Below are 23,635 nucleotides of genomic sequence, written 5' to 3'. Positions count from 1 at the left end.
AGTGCAATTTTAATAATTAAAAAAAAAAAAAGAACAAAACAAACTTCAACCAATTTCACCTACTTCAACTGTATGTCCTATGATGTGATGGGTCATCATTAAGCAATCAAACAACTGGTTTGCTCTGACCGAAAAAAGAAAAAAAAAAAAAAAAAAAAGATAATTTCATGGAAATGTTTCGCATGTTGATGAGTCACAGGAACCGGAGCTACAGTGAAAGCTTTAAATCCTGTCTCTATTCGCCACTCCTGCGACAACCTGGAGACATCCACGGTACCACAATGGTGAGGTCATGCAGTGAGACCAGAAGGCTCAGGTCACATAACTTTGGCCAAATATCAATTGGTCTTAGCCCTACAGATTGATTTAATTCCTTTAGTTGAAAGGGATTAGGTGCCCCTCTTCTTTTAGCGATCAAGAAGTAGTAATCTCACTCTTCAGCTGGGGAGTTAGGGTCCATCTATGTGGCTAGGCAAGGTTTGGCCTTTGAGGCTGACCGGTTGAAATGTACCTTACATTGTCCAGTTCTCCAGCAGTATCACTGAAACGATGACAAGATTTAGTCTAACGCTTGGGCACATTTCCCCTTAGATTCAATAGAGAAGTGCATCTAAACTTGTTACTGGTACTGTACATTATAAACTTGTTGTCTGAAAAGTAAAGGTGGTTAAAATAAATAACTAGATAGGAAAGCAATCACACAGAAGAGAAAATCACGTGCTTGCTCAACATAATACGTTTTGATATTTTCTCCTCAAAAGAATAATATTGTAAAATGTACGGTAGTTTGTTTAGTAGTGAAGAGCAGTTGTCTTCCTCACAGCATTTGTTTAGGCAACTTTACTCACATGCATACTTTTGAAATCATCCACAGTACTCTGCAGAACTGTGTTCTAAATGTACAGTATGTGCAGCTTAATGCAAAAAATGCAGACTTCAATTAGTTTTTTTGTGTTTATTTTTTTTTTGGAAACGTGTAACTGCTAATTTAACAGGCTCCTTCCTGTTTTAGGATGACTAAAACTTATAACTGACCTCGTGGATCCTTTTCTGACATTTGCAGATGTTGAAGAATATCGGTTCCTGAAGAAAAGCTGTTTTCCAGACCTGCATCTGCTACAGTACATTTGCATTAAAATGATGAACACACACAGCATATATGTACTGACAGTTCTTACAGTGAGGTCTGATAGTAGCGCATTTCTAAAATGTCTATTTTTTATGCATGTTGGAGATATAATAGTTAAATAGACTCACCATTTAGAGCTACTATGTCATCAAAGCAGCAAACATGTTAGTGGGAACAATACATTTCCCACAATGATCTTCTCACAGCTGCAGATTATCATTAAGGTTAGCTAAACAGATCAGCAGGGCAGAAAACTGGTGTGTTTGAACATTTTCACAAACATATGCAAAGATTGCACAGTTTTAGGAGCTTTGTGCAAGGTTTTACACATTTTCAGCCCAACTGAGGATTCAAGTCGTCTTCTCTGTGTTTGCGAGGAGGTGGCTGAGGTTCATCTTCTCCTGTGTCCTGCTTGTCTCTCTCAGCCTCCACCCAGCTCTGTGGGAGGATCATCTTCTTAGGACCATGAGGAGGTGGCCCTAGCAATGCTTCAATGTCATCATAATTCACCACCTCGCGCTCTAACAGAGCATTAGCCAACTGGAAAGATAGAATCAAATAACAAAAATATGTAATAAGCACTGTGCTAGATGAGCAAACACAATAAAAGAAATTATGCTCAAAGAAGGAAATAACTGACCAGGGTCAGTTTGTCCCTGTTGTCCAGCAGCAGCTTCTCTGTGTGTCTGTATGCACGGGCTATCAACATCTTAGCCTCCTGAAAGAATAAACAAACAGTCAACTGCATGTCTAAACAAGAGAGTAAAAACAATGGATACTTTAAGGTAACAATCACAACTCATTAGATCAACATTCAGTTGGAGCTGATTTGATAGCAGAGAACTAAACCAGTTTTAGAACCCACATGGTCCATCTGCTGCTGCAGACCTTGGCTGAAAGGACGCCGTCCAATGGCACCCTGCTCCTCTGTTTCTGGGAATGAGACCTGTCCCACGCTGTCACACATGCCATACTGCTTCACCATAGAGTATGCCACACGTGTCACCTTGCGCAAGTCATCTTGAGCTCCTAGAGAGACAAAAAGGAAAAGGTCTCACTCCGTGTTTCAAACTGAATCCCTGCTTAGGTATTCAGGAGAGGTGAAGAGGTGATATGCATGAGAAGGCTGAGATTTAGGTACACATTATGAGCAGAAGGAGGGTACCTGTGGTAACTTTGTTAAAGGTGATCGCCTCAGAAGCTCTTCCCCCCAGAGCCATACACATGCGCTCAAACAGCTGCTCCTTGGTGAACAGGTATTGGTCACGGGGTAAGATCTGAGCAAATCCCAGAGCTGCATTTGTCCGTGGGGCAATGGACACCTGAAAAATGTCACATGACCTCTCAGCCTTTTAACAAGCTCTTATTATACTGATAAACACCTACTAGTTCAGGGTTGTTTTCAACAGCATTGCTAATGGGACTTATTCAGAATAGTACACCTGACACTCTCTAAATGATGTACTGAGGTTGTTGGCCCACAGAGAAACCAACAAAACTATGTCAGGCTACATAACAACCTCGACAGTCTGTTTTGACATGTAGTGAGATGTGTGATAATCTGAAGAGAGTTGATATCACGAGGCAGAAAGTAATTCGAGTCAGGATAGTATGGAGAACATCAAAGAACTGAAGGTCTGGATGACCTAAAAGTTTTCTAACTTTTGGAGTCAGATAATACTAAATGTATCATTTTTTCCTTCAACATCTCAGAGATACGGTATTTAATTGTATTGCATATCTGAATGGTTTTACTTTGTCCCCCAGTTCTACGGTGACAACCCTTGGCATCATTTTAATTAAGATGTGTTCTTCACCCTTTTCTTTCATCTTTATAATATTTCCAGAATCAGGTACATCCAGCCTCGATAATGTTACAAATTAGACCATGCATTGGTCACTGTAGCCTGATTACAGTAATTCCTTCATGTCAGGATGACCCAACAACTCCCTGAAAAGCTACCAGCTGATGCAGCAGCAAGAGTTCTTGTGGAGATAAGCAAAAAGGATCATTTTCTTTCATTTAGCTGCTCCTCATCATCTCCTGCTGAAATGAAAAATCCAAATTCTGCATAATACATGAGCACAGGTGACCCTGAACTATCCTGAGTCAGGCTCAGACTACTGAGAGCGGGGGGTTGAGATCTCCTATGATGCACTGAGCCCCTTCCTTCTACCCTTGACTTTAATCCTCCATCCGTTTCTTCCATAAATGTATGTCACCAAGTTCTCATATATCGCTAGTTGTTTGTCTTATTTTTCTCATGAAAACTCTCTGAATTCTTTTGTCTTTCATTTGTGAGCTACAAATTTTAACTCAAGCTGCCTCTGATTCATAAAAAAAAACAACCCATTAATTTCTAGTATTTAAACCTATTAATTTGAGTACACATTACATGTTGAAATTCACAATTATATGGGATGTATTACATATTTGAAGTAAAAGAGTGTGCTACCTTCATCACAGCCTCTGTGTGCTCAAGTAGCCATCCCACTAAAGCATGTCCAGACTCATGAAAAGCCACCACCCTCTGCTCTTCTTTAGACAGGATCTTACTCTTCTTTACACTACCTGAAGACACACATTCAAACCAAATTTGCCATAATTTTACCACATGTTAGAGATGTGAAAAATTATTTCTTTCCAACAACACTGTGTGAATGTCACTGTACCTGCTATCACTCTTTCCACTGCGTACTCAAAGTTAAACGTATCAATAGATTTGAAACCCTCTCTGGCAGCATGCAGAGCAGCTTCGTTACAAATGTTGGCAATGTCTGCACCTGAAGAGACAAAGTCACATTTCATTATCACTGTGCAGAAACGGCATTCAAGAACTGTTTTCTATATGGAACATATATACAATTGCATTAAGAGATCCTGACTTTCATGCAAGTCCAAATTTTACATACGGAGAACTTAGTTAAGCAGACAGGGGAAAAAAAATATTTAATCTATCTATTGTTCACAAGAAATACTGCTGTCTCATACTGTAGTTAAGATCTATGTCTAATTTCAGAAGTTGTGTGAATGTTTGATCTTGTTTTAGTTTGGATAAAAGCTTAAATATTTAGCATTCTAAAGGACTGACAAACATTCAGGTACCACAGGAGTGTTTGCTCCGGGAAGTAAGTTAGGATTTTGGGACATCTGCAGATGTAGAGATATTTACAAAGGAGCAAATATGCACTTACCGCTGAAGCCTGGGCTGAGCTCAGCTAACCGCAAAGAATAGAAATTAGCTGGTTGGGTCAACTTCAGGATCTTTAGATGCTGCTCAAAGATCTCCTTCCTCTCCTAAATAACAGAAAAAAAGAAACAGATTTGACTGAATAACCATATATAATCTTCCAAAACAGGGAATAAGCTCCTGTTTCTGATATATAATGAATAATTTACAATACATGACAAGTTGCTGGATCACCAGTGTGCAGAAAGAAGCAACTCCAAGAACGTGTTGCAAATTTTAAAAAAATTAATACGATTAACACAGATTGAGTTTAGGTTTTAATATCAACAACACAAATAAATACAGTATAGCAAATGTATCAGAGTTAATCAGAACTACCTGCAGTGTCGGCAGATCTATGAAGATGTGCCTATCCAATCTGCCTGGTCTCATTAAAGCATTGTCCAAGATATCTGCTCTGTTTGTCGAGGCAAGAACAATGACATGATCAGTTGTTCCCATTCCTGCAGAAAGGGAGGGTTAAAAAGCTTCATTATTTTGCCTAACAAGTGACCAACCCACTCTAAAACCTGGTGTTGTACTCACCATCCATCTCAACCAGAAGCTGGTTTAGAGTCTGCTCCTCTTCAGTGTTGGAGAAGCCTGACATGTTGTTGGAGCGCTTCTTTCCTACGGCATCAATCTCATCAATGTAGACGATGCAGGGAGCTCGAGCACGAGCCTCCTTGAACAGACTTCTTACCCTTGCAGCACCAAGACCTACACACAACCAACATATAAATCACATTTGATCTGAGGAACAGCTTTCAGCATCTAACATGGTTACTGAAATTAGAGAAACCATTACTTCATTCCTTGTATGAAATCTTTCAGGTCCTGTATTTTTATGCTGATAATATATTTAATATATTCAATCATCATAATGTCTCTGTATTTATCCTGGTCGATGACAGTGACCCAAATTATCTGCTCCTAGCATTGTGTGGTATAACACTGCATCACATTGCATATTATATTGAAATTGTGTTTCTGTATTTTGACTGGTTATATTAATTACTTAGGATCAATGTATTTACCTCCAATGACTTCCACAAACTCAGAACCTGCCATAGCTAGGAAGGGGACTTGGGCCTCAGTAGCAACAGCCTTAGCTAGCAGGGTCTTGCCACATCCTGGGGGCCCAAGCAGCAGTGCACCCTTAGGAACTTTGGCTCCCAGCTGGAGGTATCGTTCTGGACTCTGTCAACAACAACAAGGTATGTTCAGTCCAAGTTTAACTTTTGAGGTTTAAATGTCAATATAAGATGAAAATATATTCATTTAAATGTGGTTTCTTACCTTGAGGTAGTCAACAAATTCCTTTACTTCCATCTTAGCCTCATACATGCCTGCCACGTCCTTGAAACTCACACCTTTACCCGATTTACCATCCACAATGGTGAACTTAGCCATCTTCAGCTGATTCTGTCAAGTTTGTTGGAGAATATAGTTATAATATAGCAAGTCTGTCAAATTGGTGAAAAACACACACATTTGTTCCTGTGTAAAACTTACAAAAGCACTGAAGCCGCCTTCTCTACCACCCATGCCTGCTAGTCGGAAGATATACCAAAGAATAGCCACGCCGATAGCAGCCATCCCCAAGGCATAGACAGCACTGCAAAGACAGAGGGGAAAAAGACTCGCAAAGGGTCTTCAAAGTGCTTAAATATTTTGAATGTTTTACAAGTGGGTGTTCTATTACATTTATAAAGAAAACTAACCCAACACAAATTGTTTGAGTTTTTTTCCATGCATAACAGTATACTCTGAACGCAGGATGTCAACTCTGTAAACAGCTCATGAAATGTTCAGTTTTTTATGCCTGCTCTAAGAAAAAATCATGTTCTTACTTTCCAAAGAATCCTGTCCGTTTGTAAGACACTGGTATTCTGTCCTTAGTGTCAATATTCAACTCCTCCTCTGCTGCTCTGAGCTTCTCCTCAAATTTGTCAATGTTAGCGACCTGCATTCTGTACATGAGTGCTAGCCTCTGCAAAACAAAAACATGACAGAATGTGAGAAGTTTGCATGCATTTCTTATCTGAGCCTTATTAAGATGCTTATTAAGTTTTTGTAAAAATCCTTCAAAACATACAGGCCTTCCAAAGATAACGGCTCCAGGGTGAAGGTAGATTTCTACAATGTCACTCTCAGGAACAACTTGGACGCGTGACACCTCCCCTTTGGCCAACATCTCATTGACAAAGTCATTCCAAGAGATGTTACCACCGCTGGTATTAATGGAGTTCAGCAGGCTCATAATGAGTGCAATGATGAAAAGGGTCCGCAGACGCTCGCGGTACATCTGATCCTCCTGCTCACGGCGCTTTTTCTCTTCTGAAAGGTAAGAAAGCCCGAAAAAGGGATCAGAAAAAGCAAACCTGATGTAGTGCAACTATCTAACAGTAATGTGTTTAACAGGCAAAGTTGTTTATCACATACCTTCATCTTCCTCTGGAGTTTTTCCCTTTGGTCCATTGTTTTTATTTTTCTGCTCTTTAGATTGAGACGTACTGAAAAAATTTGTTGCTCCTGAAACCAAAAGTTTTTTATGGTAAATAGCAACATGTACATATAATATCCAGGAATGTGATAATAAAATGTTAAACCAATAGTCTACCTAATAGATTTAGTAAACCAACAGGATTTCTGAGTAGGTTCTTCCTGATTAAGTCCTTGCTTAGTCCCACCATACCAGGACCCAAAGGTCTGTGGAAAAGACTCTGAACGGGTTTGTATATGGAGAGGGGGAGGGAAAAAATAGTCAGATCAGAAAACTTGAAATGAAAATGTGAAATGTTTACTTATAATAACAGAAAAGAGCATTTGAGATGAGAAAACAAACATCTAATTTCCCCATTCAACTGAGTGACATTTAACAATACAACCATGATTTAAAAAAATACTAGGAATAAAATGTTCTTCATTATTTACAGCAAATCATTAAAATTTGTTTAGCTCTGGATAAGAGATGACGATTGACAACCATTGCAACGAAAGTCTTTTTTTAAAATTGCTGTTATTAATATTATTTTAGCATTTGCCACATTGATTAGTCAGAACTCATTTGTTTCCACTTGACCACCACTGACCAAAACCCCTTATACAACTATCATTCAGTCTCTGGCTTACCTGGATGATTTTCTTCTGTGGTTGACTTCTAAAAGTCCGTCCTGAGATTGAAAGAAACGTCCTGCTAACATTAGCATTCATGGACAACACATTCTTAGCACAATTGCTGGATATAAATTTATTAGCAAATACACGAGAGCTTCGCCTTGACAGTGTCCACAGTACAAATGTACTGTATTTCATACAAACGCCAGCGCCGTGTTGCAACAAGAAAGCTGACATTGTTTCTATAACGAGGCAAACTGAATATTAACAGAACTGCTATGATGCCATTACTGTCAGTCTTCCTTGTTACGAGATGTTTGTTTACCAGAGCCTCGGGTTAGCGTTAGCATTATGCTATATTATTCAACGGTGTCAACTTTTCTTCTTTGTGTTTTATTCTCTGTTTGTAAGCAGCTTATTGACGCATTACTGCCACCCGCTGGACTGTTGGTGGAATTGAACCAAACAGCGATAAATGTCCAAATCAGTGAATTATTTTTGCTGTATATTAAAAGAAAAACTGTAGTTTTGGATTTTTAGATTTCAGTTAGATTTATAAGATCTTAACTAAGATTTTCTATAACTTGAAAAGATAATGTACAATATCAAACATATAATAATATAATAATAAACGATATACCAATCTTTTATTTAAAAAATGTACAAACGAATTTAAAAACTGATTCATATGGTTATCTAGTTGTTTTTTGTTTGTATTAAATCCATGATTTTGGCAAAGTTGTATCAGTAGGAATAGAAGAGAGTTGTCACTGCTTTGCCTTGTCTTACTGAGCATAAATATACTTCATGGCATATCCTCACTCAGTAAATAACTGTGTGTAGCAACAATATCACATATACAAATATCCTCTTCAAATCATCTGTCTATGCCTACAAAAATAATCTTTAACTGCTCCTTTTTAGTGTGTTTTTCCCCCCATTTATTTATTTTTAGATTTAAGCTAGTTGTTCCCTTTAAATGAACTCTAATTTATATTCTGTATTAGAGTTGCCTGCAAATGTAGCTAAATGCTGTTTTCTCTTTTGTAAATATGACTGCATATCTCAATGAGACTACCAGTATAAATACAGTTCAACAAAATTAAAACTGTCACCTATGTTGCTAAATAAAAGTTAAATAAGGAGTGATGCATGATTCATTTTTCTGAAATGTGCTTCTTAAAATTCTGGAATATTGTAACTTAATCCTTGCTTATAAACAGTGTAAAAAATTAAAATACCTTCTTTGAAACTTCATATTTCTATCTCCGCATTTCTGAGGAAAACTATTGGGCCGGTAATCTTACATTTATTTAATGTATTTCCTTGTTCTCTTAGTATAAGACAATATTACATGATGGATGATACAGATTCTCCAGTTATTTTTTAAATAGAGAATGGTTTACAAGCAGCCTGATTAACTTTTTTCTTACTATAGCATCATAAAAATTATGTGTGTGAGGATCACATTTCTGGTGTCTTTTGCTAAAACCTCAAGAAAATACTGGGTTTCATTACAGCAGGTGTTACGATGATGGACAACTATATATAAACTAGATCAGAGAAAATCATCAAAACATTATTTCAAGGTTTAACACAAGTTAATTATCTAATATACTCCAGTCTGCATGTAAAAAATATTATCATTATCATTATTAATAATAATAATAATAATAATAATAATAATAATAATAATAATAATTTTCATTAAACGTCTGAGTAAAATAATATGTGTGATGTTTCAGCAGAGGGCGCCACTGCTTAAGCAAACAGAATGGCGCTCTTAGTTCAGTAGATCTAATTTGGTTTCGGAGTTGCTATTTGTAGTTTGCTGGAATGTAATCACGCAACGTGTCAATATGTCACGCAATGTCTATCTCATATAATCATCTAGACAAATATTTTATTGGTTCCAGTCTTACACCTCTGGAAATGCAAAACCATTTAGCTAAATTTGCCGATAGACTTTATGTAGTAAATTGGAATACCAGTGTCCTTTCCTTGCCGCTGCTGTTGTAAATAATGCTGTAGTCAATGCTACGTATACAGGTTAGTTTGAGTGGCACATAAAATAAGCCAATAGGCACAAGGACAATTTCGTCCAGCCAATGAGACACTTCGTATCATGTCTCTGCGAGTTAGTTTGTCAGTCGGTGCGTTAACTATTAACACCGACACATACCGTTTAATAACCTGCTTTAGTCAGCCTGCTCTGTCCTAGAGTTCACACACTAAGCTATTCTTCATTCGTTTTTTACCTCCAGTTGAGCACAACCTTCCGATCAGATAAGTGTCAACATAAGGAAGAGGAAACGTATAAAGAGTGATTTTACGTAAAAGCTAGTTAAATATCGATATTCGATCAGTTGTTTTCATTAATCCCTTATTTAGCAGTTTCTCAAGCACCTAATATATATATGTATATATATGTGTGTGTGTGTGTGTGTGTGTGTGTGTGTGTGTCTTCGTACACCAAAAACCCAACAGTTTTATTTCATTAATTAAAACTATTCATATAAAATTGAAAGAGAGGGTTTCATAATGTTCCAAAACGAGTGCACTCAATGCATGTACTCCATTTCCTCTACTTGGTCCTCCAACTACATAATGGAGTGTGGTATGTGGCGTTTGAAACTGTGAAGCGTAAGCAGCCACGTTGGGGCACCGGTTGGGTTTCCTCTGATAGGAAACTTGCGTGCGGTGCTGATCCAAAATGGCGTTCATTTCCTAATACAGAAGGAGTATCCGCCCATACTGCCAGAGCCAATCAGAGCGCTCGTTGCATCCGGATGCGTTTCCGTCCCGAGCGTCTACACACTGGAGTCAAAGGCCGCTCGAATACCGCTCGAATGGGCTGGCGGAGAGGATTAAAGCGAAACAAAAATATCTTTTGATGGTTTACGTTGACCCATGCTCACCTACCGTCACACATATGGGCCGCTAAGGGTTCTCATGTTGTGGTGAAGATGAAATAACAACGCTGTAAACGTGTGGATATTTTAGCATTTTTTTTCTTTGGACGTCTGTTTGTTGGTCCACACGGTTTTTACAAGCTAGCGCTAGCCTCGACTCTGACGAGCTGATTTTAGCTGCAATGGTCGTCGCGACTTTATGCGGATGTCCCCGGACTTCATGGTGAACCGACAGTAACAAATGGGATCATCCAGCATTGGCCGAAAACATCGCGGCATTGACTAAACATTAAAGATTAAGTTAACTCTTTGAACTAGTGGGAATCCAGACAGAGGTAAGTCTCATGTTACTGATCCTCCATAGCTAACATGTAACAACAACAAACTGTCTGCTGCTGCTCCCATGGTTAACTCGGGTTGTAGTGTATTGCGACTAAGGTCAGCTTGGTGTATCTTTAGCTACTTTGCGTTTTAAAAGGCATTAAAACGTCAAAATGCCAAAATGCTGCTTCATGGTTATATAATGATGTGATTTGCTAATTTCCATTAGAATTGCACGGCCTTCCCTCTCAAACACAGTGCTTAGTTTGACCGTGGTGTGTGGAAATGCTGATTACTGGATCAAAGAATGAATTCAGTTTATGTTACACATTTCGATAAGCTGCATTATTGTAAGCTGTGTTCACAGATACATATGATCTGTGGTTTATCATAGCAGTGAGACTGGCGGCGACACAATGTTGATACTTAATAATTGGGTGTAAATATTTTTAGCAAGTCGTGCTTCATGGGTTGACACGTTTAGTGAGTGTGATGATCGCTGCTGTGCATGTGGCTTGTTTTGCTTCCAAAATGAATGAATTCTCAACACTCATCTAGAGCCATTGGATATGTCAGAGACATATACATTTATAATACAGTGGGGTTACATCTGTTTACCAGACAATAATTAACATTATAGTTCTCATAGGAGTGGACTTAATAACATCCAAATGTTGACCTATTTTAAGTAACCCAATGGCAGTGCTCATTTGGAAGCTGATCTGAGGGCTACCAATCTCCCTGCTTTTCTAGTTAAGTGTGGATAATGTCATAAATTCATAGCATGAAGCTATAATTCTTGGTCATTTGCTTGCCAGTTCCAGAGCTACAGCAAAATGGGTGTTTTGCCAGCCAGTCTTTGAGATGGCAGTGAAATAGATTGAGAACTAAACCAAATTAAGAAAATCAATGTGCTTTGTAGTGTTGTTGAAGAGTGCTGTGAAATGTTTACATCCTATCTGGATTTATCTCCGTCTGCCCATACACAGTCTGCAGTTTTGCAGAGGAGTCCATTGATAGATAAGTGCCTGAATGTTCTCAGTGGTGTGTGTTTTCTGTGTAAAATGCATGTTTAAAAAAAAAAAAAAGGGGGGGGGGCAACATGGTGGGATTTGAGATGAGCTGTGAAAGAGATGGAATATGAAGTAGGAGAAGCTTACCAGTGTGGTGCAGTGCCAGTGATGAGGAAAACACTGCAGTGCCGCTGGTGGTGTTTTCCACCAAGATACTGAGTGTGTTGTAGCTTGTAGAGGCGTTCATGTTGACTACACTGCAGATGCAGTGATGCATATCTCTGTCTCCCTTGAGCTTGCGTTGGTTCTGTTTGTCTGTGCTGTAGTTAAAGCTTTGCTGCTATTTGTGTCATATCCTTTCTTCTGTTATATGGGGTTTGTGATGTGTGCGATATAAAAACTAACCCCATATTTAGCTAAAGTTGTAAACAAACATTACCTCTACTGCATTTTCTCATCAATTTATTTGGTGATTTTTTTTTTTAAGCCAAAAGGAAAATTCATTTGTTTAAAGCAACACAAAAAGTACAAGGTTTCTGTCACTAGCACTATGTATCATGTTGGTATTAATACATCTGTGCATAGGAGCTGATAATTGCCATGCTACCCGACTCCTAAATTGTATGTTCCATCCGGTTCCCATTAGTGCTGGTGAGATTTTTGCTCCCGTTCCCATAAGTGGTACCAGAGAATCAAGCCATACCCTCTGTCGGCAACAGGAAATGGAGTTCTGCTGGGGTTAGAAAGGTCATGAGCCCGAGAAAGAAAGGCAGGAAGCAGTTCTATGATTCTGCTTTTTTTTTTTTTTTTTTTTTTTTTACTGCTCAGCAGTAGATTTTTGTATCTCACATTTCTATGGCCTTCGATATTTAACTTTTTTCAACATGAGGGAAATTTACCAACCTGTGTCCAGCATAATTTGTCAGCTTCTAGCCTGTAAACATTTCTCATTTTCTCCTCCTCCGTCTCAAGACTGTTAGAATGATTTGGTTGTTTCTGTGACTTTAGGTAGACCTAAAAACAATATTCAGCTGACTAGAAGAGTTTGATAGGGCCAAGCCCAAGGCGATGAACCATGACAAAAACAGAACAGCAAGACAAACAAGACTATCTTGCATACTGTATGTAGGCGGTATGACAGTTGCATTAGCATAGGAGAGCTAGATCATTAGTGGGAGCAAGTTCACTGTTATGCTGTCAGAATCACCAAATGACTCATTATGCAGGAGTATTGATTAGTAAGAGCACTGAACCAACATAAAAGCAGAATTGCCACCAAAACAAGAAAAGCGTATGTGATATTTTAAGCGTTAGGATTGTTCATTTTATGTTTTCTTTCTTTTTTATAAAAATGATTTTAGGTTGTTTACTCTTTGTCCTCATTTAGCATTGAAAGTGCCTTCACAGATGTGCAAGTTACCCACGCCATGGGCATTAATAAATTCCCATACCATCACAGATGCTGGCTTTTGAAATTTGCACTGAAACAATTCCACGTAGTTCTTTGTCTTTTTTTTTTTTTTTTTTTTAGCTCCGAGGACACAACGTTGACGATTTTCAAATAGATTTTGAAATGTTGGTTTGTCAGACCACAGCACGCTTTTCCACTTTGCATCAGTCCATCTGAGATGAACTCAGGCCCAGAGAAGCCAGCTGCATTTCTGCATGTTGTTGATATGTGACCTTCGCTGTGCAAGTTTTAACTTGCACTTTTAGGTGTAGCGACAAACTGTGTTTACCGACAACGGTTTTAAGAAGTGTTCCTGTGCCTATGTGGTAATATCCTTTACACAATGATGTTGGTTTTTAATGCAATGTCAGCCTAGGGATTAAAGGCTGTGGGTATTCAGTGCTGGTTTTCAGCCTTTCCACTTGCATTCAGAAATTTCTCCAGATTCTCAGAATCTTTTGATAATATTATGGACTGTAGATGATGAAATCCCTAAATTCCTTCTTGTTGTATGTTGACAAAGCATTGTTCTTAAATTGTGTGAATATTTACTCAAGCAGTTGTTCACAGAATAGCAAAGCAATGGTAATTATGTTATTTTCAGTCTCTTTCTATTGACTTGAATTAAAGGTATCCTTTTTGGTCAACATATCAACAAAGAATTAACTGCTTAAAGCTGCTGTAAAGATGTCCATATGAATCCTATTATGTTTCTTTTTTTTAAGATTACCAGAGAAGGAAGCACAATCTAATTTCTGCTTTGTAAACCCTGAAAGAATACACATTTGTTTTTTTAAATGCCCATTTCTTTTTTGTAGTATATAGTGTAAGATACAAACCAACTATATAATATCCTAACACATAACTTGTATGGCTGTATACATATCAGTGGGCACAAATGTGTATGGCATGTTTTCTGTTCATATGACTTCTTAAACTGTGTTATATAATACATGTATGTAGGCGGTGGCTTAGAATACACTATACTTTACAATTTCATCCTTCAATACTGCAGCAAAACGGTCCTCTTGAGGTTCAAACAGAAGGATAAAATGGGAAGTTGTGCAAGTTGTAAGAGGAAAAAGCCTATAGATGCAATTCCAGCACCCACTCTGCCTGCCTTCTGTCTATGCAGGCTCTCCCCTCCCCCTCACATACTTAGAGTGTGGTCCTTTTAGGTAAACAAGCATGGCTACTCCTATTTCTTGCCTCTCTGTCTGTCTCTGCCTTTATGTGTCTAGGTTTTTCTCGTCCTCCATGTTTGAGTTGTGTAAATCTTTTATAGCTGCTGTTCTTGCAGCACAATCTCAGTGGATACTCAAATGGCATCTGAAGCCTTTTGAAATTCAGCCTAGTCCCTTGCCCCCTCCTCTATCCTCGTAGAGAAATGGAACAAAATGGCGGGGCCAATCCTGCTGTTTCCCTCAGGGATTGAAGAACCTCATTCTGGGGTTTTGGAGGTCCTAATGGTTGATGGTGTCTTTAACTTGTTAGGTTTTGCTTGCCTTCCACTGCACCAATCTTGATAATATTTTTCTTCTCTCAGTCTCTTGCACATCAAAGGAAGAGGATCTCTGCTCTGCCATATTGCTGCTTCTCCAGAAATGTGCTGCTTACAAATTTAGCTTTTGATCTTTCTGTTTTTAGCTTTGAAAAGGAGAATATTGCATTTTATTTTAGGGGAAACTTGCTGATATGCTTGATCTATGATGGAGTCCATGGAGAAAAGTTTCTCACAACAGTTTTACAAAACAGAATATCACTTCCAGGAATTATTATCTCAAATAAGGTGGTGGCAGAGGTTATGTTTTAGCCTTTGTTTATCTATTAGTTTGTTTTTTTTTGTCTGTTAGCAACTTTATGCTAAAACTACTGAACAATTTTTAATGTTTTTGTTTTTCTGAAATTGCGTCTTGCTCTAACTTGGATTCCATTAGATTGTGAAGATCTGGGTCGCCATCTGAATCCACACATTTTCTAAAGGATTGTTTTTCATTGTGAGATATGGTCTCTTTTAGTACATGCATATAACTCCACATTAAATGGACAGGGTGTTTGGCCAACAAATACAAGTCCTTCAACTAATACAAGATATCAAAGTTTGATCTTGTTCCTGGCAAAATTCTTGATACTGTTTTCTAGAACAGGGAAAAAAAGTTGATCCTTACAGTTGTTATCACTGCAAGATGATAAATTAAGATATGAACATGCAAAAAGTCTGACAATAAAACCAATACACTGTGGATTCATTGTGAATAAATGTAGGAATAGAAAAGTAAATTCTTCTAAGATGGATGTAAGACTATAACATGGGTAGAAATGACAACATGAATGAACTGTGCACTTTTTCCTTCTAAATTACAATACTGAGGGTCAGATGTTGAAAAAAGTTGGCATGCATTTGTCTTAAACTGGAATTTTGCCCTTGTGGACATAGCTTAATTTCTTCTACAGTAACTTATTTGCACTCCTTAGTGTTACTTTTAAGTTTTAACAATTGGAAGAATTATTTTGGATACGTTTTTTTAATTCTAATAGGATACTGTCATTTTTGTAAACATCAATCTGGGCCAGGATGAATCCGTGGTGTAGTAGATCTAATGACAACAGTGGGTGTTGGATTTTCATGTGCAGCTGAAGAGGATGTTTGTGGGATGATGTATGAGCCATACATGAGATTGGGGATGTCCTGAGTTTCGTTCACCTGGTCCTAAATCTGACTGCAGTAGGGATTAATGATTAATTATTTCAAAAGAAAATGGCCATTTAAGATGTTGAAATTAAATGTTGCAAATCCGGGTGCTTCAGTCGCACTTCTTGTTTTCTTTCTTTTATTATTATCATTTAAAGAGGCACAACGGAACTTTGGTAGATTTTCTCATAAATACTAACAATACTGGTAGTTAAATCTGGGCCCATCTTGCATCCTACTTGCAATGTGAGCTTTCTAGATCTATTTTTTTTTTCAGTTTTTTTTTTTTCCCAATTATGTCCGATTGTCTTTTTTTTTTTTTTTTTCTTGCTGAGTCAGCCACAGTGCATGTTCAAATTGCCTGGTTCGTTGATATCCGTTTGCTAACATGTGACGTGGTGTGTAAGGCAAAACTCAGTTGCAACATCATGTTGTGTCCCAGAAGCGAAAGTTGTGAGATGTGATTTCTCAGCTTCACAATCCTGTTGGGCTGCAACTGTACATAAAAAATGTTGTTTTGCCATCAAATGAATCTGGAAAAGAGAGTTTTATGGTCAGATAGTTGCACTATCAAACAATTGAATTGCCGATACTAATATTTTCTGATACCAAAACAGTTTTAATTTTAATGTTATTAATCATGTCTAAGAAAAAAATCTTAAGTAGATTGAAGTCGATGTTTGTAGTTGCTTAACAGTCTTTAGGAAGACAAAGGTGGAAGACTTTATCAGGAACAACAGCTTTTTTCAATATTTAATGTAGACGAGAATGAGGGAAGAAGGATATATGTGAACAATCTGGGAACACTATAGTCTGACAATGTTGCATTGTGGTCTGCATTATCGGCTCAGATGGCTCATTTCTGCTGAAAAAACTTCTTCACAAAAGCTACTGTTTAATCTGGCCAAATTTTCTTCATATAGTTGGTAAACAAGACAATGTAGTTCAGTTTGAAGGTCCTACAAATGAAACTGTGCTAGTTTTGAATGTTTGAAATGCTCCACACTTTTATGTACACTAGTGAAAGTGTAGCTAACGTTGCACTGTGTTACGACCCCAGTGGTGTCTAGGGGAAAAAGGGGGTTGCAACACAAAAAAAGAGTGGCAACTAAAAGTTCCAATAAAAAGGTGGGAATTTATTTACAATGATTCAAACCAAGGAAACTAAAGGGTACAACTTAAAACATCCTGTGACAGGAGCAAAACCCACTATTTAACAAAACTCCAAAAGGGATAACTCAAAACTTCCCAATACGGAAGAGATAACTTTCTTAATACAATATCACAAAACTCAAAACAGCTCTATAATCACAGACAAAATCACTACAGGTTCTGTAACTCTACAGCAAGTCAAAAGTCTTAATAAAATAAAATAAAACCCAAATGACTCTGTACTCACAGACAAAAATGCTACAAGTTTTGTAACTCTACAACAAGTCAAAAAGCCCCAGAAGGCAAAATCTCAGCAAAACCCACAAACAGTACAACAGTGGCAAACTGTGTCACACTCAAACACAGCTGCCCTGAATGAGGCTGATGACGTCTCTTAAATAGGAGAGTGGCGGAGGAGGTAGCCAATGAGCCTTGGTCCTGAAAAGTCCTCCACCAATCCTAAAGCACCAAGGGTAGAGGCTGAGATGCAGAAGGCTGGCCAATCCTAGTCTTGTGCGGGTGTTGGGACATCTTCCTCCACATTCCAGCAGGCTTGGGCCGTAACACTCACCCCCTTAAAATAGAAACCTTAAAAAATCACAGTTTCCGTAAACACAATCAGGAAGTACACAAAACAGATCAGACAAGAGACAAGGTATCAGCAAGTATCTTGGCTGCACCCCTTGGAAGGTTGAATTCCTGTAAAACGAGAGCCCACCGCATCAGTCGCTGGATATGGTTGTACATGCGAGCGAGAAATACTAACGGATTATGATCAGTGAACACCTGAGTGGGAGCAGGGATGGATCCAATGTATACCTCAAAGTGATGGAGGGCCAAGAGCAGAGACAGGGTTTCCTTTTCAATGGTGGAATAATTAAGTTGGTGCGGTTAAACTTGCGAGAAAAATAGCAAACGGGGTGATCAACAATGATTCAACAAGCTGAAGTGTATGAGCAAAACATCCTAGCTGCGACAGCACTTTCTCTTCTTAGGTGAGTAACTTTTTAACACGGGAAACTTGACTGGCCTCGCATTGTAAGTTGCTATTTAAGTGGCCCCTATGGTGTAAAAATGGGACTTTTGATTCCTATTTATTTGCGGATAAAAGTTAATTCCACTTTAAATTGATGAAAAATGACCATGCAAACCCTTAATTTCTAATGCAAATTTCTATTCAGCATTAAACTGAATTCTGATGCAAGTGCCTGGTTTAGTCGCATTTTAATTCCAAACTATTAAATCCCTCTGTCATGCAAACCTTGAATTCGCTCAAAGTTAATTCCGGTCGTTCTGCGCATGCTCGTTACCTTGTCCTGTCCCGATGATGGACATTATTTTGCCTCCCGTGTCCCGTGGTCTATCTTTCTTCTCCTTCTCAGTTGCTGCAAAAAGTGAAGTAGTGTTCTTCTGTTGCGCTCGTACTTCAAAATTATAATAAAAATAGCAGCGAAACTGTTACTTATTATGTAGTTTTTACAAGTTATGACTGAAAAGACGAGAGGCAGGGAGCCAACTTTGTTTATATCCGATATACGTCATACATCATGTGCACCCAACCTCCTCCATTTGAAATTATTTTCATGTAAACTCATCGGAGAGTACATTAATTTCAAATTATTTAATTCTGAATTATTAATTCCAAATTAAAAAAAACATCATGTAACCGTACCCATTGTAGATTGATGAAGAATTGATATGCAGTACTTTTAAGTGTAAATCAGAAGGTGCAATTGTCTTTGAGGTGTGTATACATATTGAAATTAACAATCAATATTTAGTGTTGTGTTGAAACTGAAATAATTTTGTGTTCCCACACTTTCTTCATTTTAACAGTAGAAGATCAAATTAACACGGTATGGTTTGGTAAGAAATCAGTTTTATTGATAAATTTCAATGAACTTTTCATGACTATTTCAACTAAATGATAAGCATTATTTTTTATCTCAATGAATATGAACTGGCTTCTTAAAACTGTAGAGCTTTACAGCACAAAACTACTGAGCTGGTCTGATGACCTTGATTGGGGTCCAAAAAAAAAAAGAAAATCAAGTGGTAACACATATATTAATGTGTAGAAGAGATCAGTAATTTGTGGCCACATGCTCTTTAAGCACACATTTATGGATAATTATCATTTAATTTGTATTTTAATGTTGAGATTGATAACAGAATTATTGTTGAATTTAGTGGGTTGTGGATGTATTCATTATTCATGCCCACAGTCTAATAAGCCATTGTCCACAGTTAATGTTTTTTAGACCAATGTCACTAAACAGTGCGATTACTAAATAAACTGGTTTATGCAAATTTTTCTCATCAGGTTAAATTCATAAAAGAGATGGAGTATCCTTCTAGAAACACCAAGCCATTTTTGCTATACAAATAACAAATAGGTCTGTCAGAAATACACCATAACGTTACAGGTACAATTAGGAAAGATGTTGACAAAGCTGTGCTAAAGGTTCTGTGTTTTCCTTACTAATAGATGAATCCAACATAAGTAACACTAAGTAACTCATTCGGATACACATGATAACTAGATAAAAGCAAAAATGTTGAAACTTTGATATCGCATTTACTAGGGCTGTGACCATATGCTTTTGTCCTGATTCGATTCTTTTCCGATTTTTTTGGGTGCTGATTCGATATGAATTGCGATTCTCACGATTCTTCGATATTGCTGATTTTTGTAGAATAAAAACAAAATCAATGTATAAAACTTTTTTGCTTGTCATTTTTCTTGATTTCAACAAGGAAAAAACAACACAGTAGCCAAACCTTCCTTCTGCTGCTATACTGCCCAAAAAGACAAGTTAAAAAGATCAATAAAAACAACAAAAATGACAACAATTTTATATTGGATTATTTTTATTTATTTGAAAAAAAAAAAAAAAAAAAAAATCTATTTTAAAATTGTGATGCAAGAAAATTCAGATTTTTGATTTTTCGTTTTGATTTTCCCACCCCTAGCATTTACACGGGTTCAGCATACAAGGGAGGATTAAGAACAATTCAGAAATTTAATGAATAGCACAAACCTCACCAGTCTGATGCTCATTTCAGGCTTTTGACCCTCCTCAACACTAGTTTGATTTTAACAGCGCTTTTCAAATGGAAAGCGATAAGATAGAGGAGATGTAGAGAACAGAATAGCGCATGGAGGGAAATGACTTATTTAACTTATGCAACTAAAAAGAGTCAACAAATTACAGCAATAAAGATAGCTTTATATCAAGAAGAATATGTGAGCAGGTTAAAGCTTTTGCAAGAAGCAAGAACTTTTGTCTGCGAGAAGAAAGTAATTTTTTTTCACATGGACATGATTAGCGACATCTTACAGTTTGTCCTCAACACATTGGCCAAGTAGTACTTTCTTTTGTAAGTCTAAGAAGCATTGTATGATTGGTCAGACATTTGACATAGGCATTGTTAACACTGTAAATAAGTGAGAATGGAGATGAGATATCCTTTCCAAAGAGTTTTTAAAGCCCCTCTTTGTGAAGAACGTAAGGAGAAATCCCCAATTTAGCATGTTTTAAAGAAAGAAAAACATTGAAATTTAGAGCAAATAAAATGAGATGTTATCTTTAGGCTATGCTGCCAAGGCATAGTGTATGTGAAAGCACTGCATCTTTGCGTATTTTACTGTTGCTCTATACAGGATGGGGTGTTCAGTCTAAAGCTGTCCTGTCTGTGAAGTGGTTTGCCACATTTTGACTTCATGATTAATATGGTTATAATATAAGGCAAAGTACGATATTGGTTTTGTTTAAGCTGTCATGTTTTTCGTCATCCACTTCATTTTGGCAATCAGCTAAGCTGAGATGTGTATAAGGGCATTGGGACAAAGTGTGAGATGGGGGAGGGTAGGGGTGGGGCGGCCTGGCTGAATCTCAATCACCGAGGCTCTTCAGCAAGGCTGGCCTTTTGATGGGCCAGCTGCAGCCATTCATCCAACCATTGAAATGCAACAACAGGAAGGGGGGAGGGGACAACTCTGGGGAGATGGGCCTGTGAGCTCGTGTGGGTGGGATGCGAATGAAAAGCAAAAGCATACATACCTAAATACCAAAGAGAAGAGGTCTGCCAGTCGGGGCCCATGCCTCTGTTCACCATTACATGCAGCAACACACCCCCACCCCCACCCCCTCCCAACACACATAAACACACCCCACCCCTCCCAGCATGATGTGGGGTATACTCTGCACAAAGGATTTAAGCACCCTTTTTGACCAGTACATGCATTTTCACAACTCAGCTATTTTCTGTCTTTACAGCCAGGCTGGTGGATGCAAAGAGGTTGGGATTCATTTCACTGTCTATGTAAACAGTACTCTACTGCTGATACTAAACTCTTTGTTGATGCGGGTTTATCTGCTTTTCCTATTTTGTTGGTAATTGATTTAAAAATAAAGATGTACTGTTATTACTAGTTTGGTCAAGGATAACACATCTTAGAATATTGGGGATTTCAATTTTTTTTTTTTTTTTTTTTGGTCTGCTGTGATGGGGTCCTTCTGTGCCAGTGGTAGAAGTCTGTGCCATAACTAATTATTAAATGCTTCAGACACAAACAGTAGTTCAGACAAATGAGGCCAGTGTGTCATTTTCTGAATTCATCTAGCTTTCTGGGATAGCTTGGATCCATGTCCTTAGAGGTTTGCATGGGATCGTGATGGAGAAACATTTTGGGGAATGTACCAAAGCCACATTCACACCAGCAGCTAAATTGTGTAATATACCACAACCCTCTCATTTATTGCAGTGAAATGTCCATTATCCTTTTTGAGGGTCAGATTTTATTAAGTGGTAGACCATGTGTCTTCCTTCATATATTTCACTGGTTGTATGTTATTTGAACCTCTGTTCAAAAAATCCCAGTACAGAGAGCTTTTTTTCTTTTATTTATTTCACAATGCTATTGTCTATATGTTTAAATATAGTCGGTTTGCTTTTATAGGGTTTAAACAATGATGAGCAGTGCAATACACAGTTTAAATGCACAACATGGAGTCAAGAACGCCACACATTTGTCTATTTCTTTCTCTATTTTTTTTTATATTTGATAAATATGTTAAAATCTAGTAACTGTTTCATATTTATCTCAATGTACTTTTCATGCTAAATAACCGTTGTCAAGCTGTAGCAAGTTTCTCATTCTTCTGTCAAAAGCCAGCTGATCTGAATCAGATGCTTAACCTGTTGCTATGGTGACACCCCTAACAGAGTGATAAAACAGTGATTGTTGAACAACGTGTGCGTATATTAAAAAATAATGGATGCCAGTGAGCATTAGAATTATCGCTGAACATGGTAGAAACATTGTTGCAATTGCCAAGCATCATTTGTGGATGTTGACTTGAAGTTTTAAACACTGGCCAACTACACACAAACTACAGACACAACTAGGGTAACAATGTTCTACCTGTGTTGAAATATTGATTTTGTTTACTGGAAACCACCTTCTTAAAGTTGTTCCACCAACTCGATGACCACCTTAGTGGTATAAAACTTGCCACAGTGTATGTGCTGTTTGATATGACAGTGTTTTCCTTGATATGTTCTTGCCTACATTCCATAGTATGCTTGTCAGAAACTATTTATATTTAAACAAAAATGTTGGACTTTTTTTTTTTTTTTTTGTTTGTTTGGTTTTAGCAGATAATGGAGGTTGGTCCCAGTTTTTGATTTGGCTAGGGTCTGACATTTCATTGCAAGCAAAGGTGATATTGGTACAAATTATAAATGTACATATTGTGACGCTCAAAGTGTGCAGGTGACTAGTAATCAAAATGTCTTTAATGTTTACAAGACTTGATACAAACTATGTTTCTCTAAACACTTGCTCATGGATATTAAAACATCGATTACCATTTCTAATTGCAGTTATAAACAATGTACAAAAACCCTTGCACATGTAGATCATGAACGCTACTCCATACAATAATAGGGCATTGCTTTTAAAAAAAAATCTGCTGGCATAATGAAAATGTTAAGCATCAGTAAATTCAGAGAACCATTGACTTTTATCCGTTTTTAAACTGTGAATTTGACTTGATGGCTATGTTGAAGCTCATTGTGGATCATGAGCAGTGCAATACACAGTTTTGCACGGCCAAAATGAGTTTAAAGAATGTCAAAGAGCAAGGAGTAAGTTCACATAGGTAAATTTAATTTAATTTAAATTTCACAAAGAAATGTGATTATTTGACAATTCCACAAATTAAATGACATGAACATGATTTCATTAATATGCGGTAGTTTTTGTCTGCTGTTATAATTTTCTTTTACTGACAATCCATAAAGCTTGTGCTGAACTTAGTAAAAAGGTTTTTAAATTCTTTGTATCTTCAGCCTGGAATAGCTTACTTAAAACTGCAGAAGCTGATTTCAACTATAGGTTGTAAAACTGATGTAAAGTTTGGAGGCTGGCTCAGTATTTGTCAATAATTGCTTGTTCAACTAACTATGCATTCTCTGTTCTTTAAAAAAAAAAAAAGGATAATGCTATTTTATATGTTTTATACTATATATTTTTCATATAGTATGTTGAATTGCCGATGTGCCAATTACTGTCTGTAATGAAATTTGAACTGGTGCTGTCCTGGAAAGG

General features: G+C 37.5%; 1 protein-coding gene across 1 annotated transcript; it reads right to left on the bottom strand.

Moving 5' to 3' along the window:
- Nucleotides 1-2: 2 nt before the first annotated feature.
- spg7 (SPG7 matrix AAA peptidase subunit, paraplegin) lies at nt 3-7,856 on the bottom strand. Its single transcript, XM_079239041.1, has 17 exons — nt 7,495-7,856; nt 6,983-7,085; nt 6,805-6,894; nt 6,458-6,699; nt 6,213-6,352; nt 5,875-5,977; nt 5,659-5,784; nt 5,397-5,559; nt 4,906-5,079; nt 4,699-4,823; nt 4,325-4,427; nt 3,803-3,913; nt 3,586-3,701; nt 2,295-2,451; nt 1,995-2,158; nt 1,770-1,847; nt 3-1,669 (listed from the first exon to the last, which is right to left on the bottom strand). The coding sequence occupies exons 1-17, from the start codon at nt 7,714-7,716 to the stop codon at nt 1,463-1,465; spliced, it is 2,424 nt and encodes an 807-aa protein (XP_079095167.1). The 5' UTR covers nt 7,717-7,856; the 3' UTR covers nt 3-1,462.
- Between the last annotated feature and the right edge of the window lie 15,779 nt (nt 7,857-23,635).

The sequence above is a fragment of the Telmatherina bonti genome (genome assembly GCF_933228915.1).
Source record: "Telmatherina bonti genome assembly, chromosome: 1".
Taxonomy (NCBI): Eukaryota; Metazoa; Chordata; class Actinopteri; order Atheriniformes; family Telmatherinidae; genus Telmatherina; species Telmatherina bonti.
This window is presented reverse-complemented; position numbering and strand designations above follow the sequence as displayed.

Bases quoted from the DNA above. Each gene is read 5' to 3' on its own strand.
- spg7 (XM_079239041.1), bottom strand. From the start codon at position 7,716: ATGTCAGCTTTCTTGTTGCAACACGGCGCTGGCGTTTGTATGAAATAC. The intron at 7,086-7,494 runs GTAAGCCAGAGA...AAACCCGTTCAG, and splicing joins CACAGAAGAAAATCATCCAG to AGTCTTTTCCACAGACCTTT. The intron at 3,914-4,324 runs GTAAGTGCATAT...TTGTCTCTTCAG, and splicing joins GCTCAGCCCAGGCTTCAGCG to GTGCAGACATTGCCAACATT.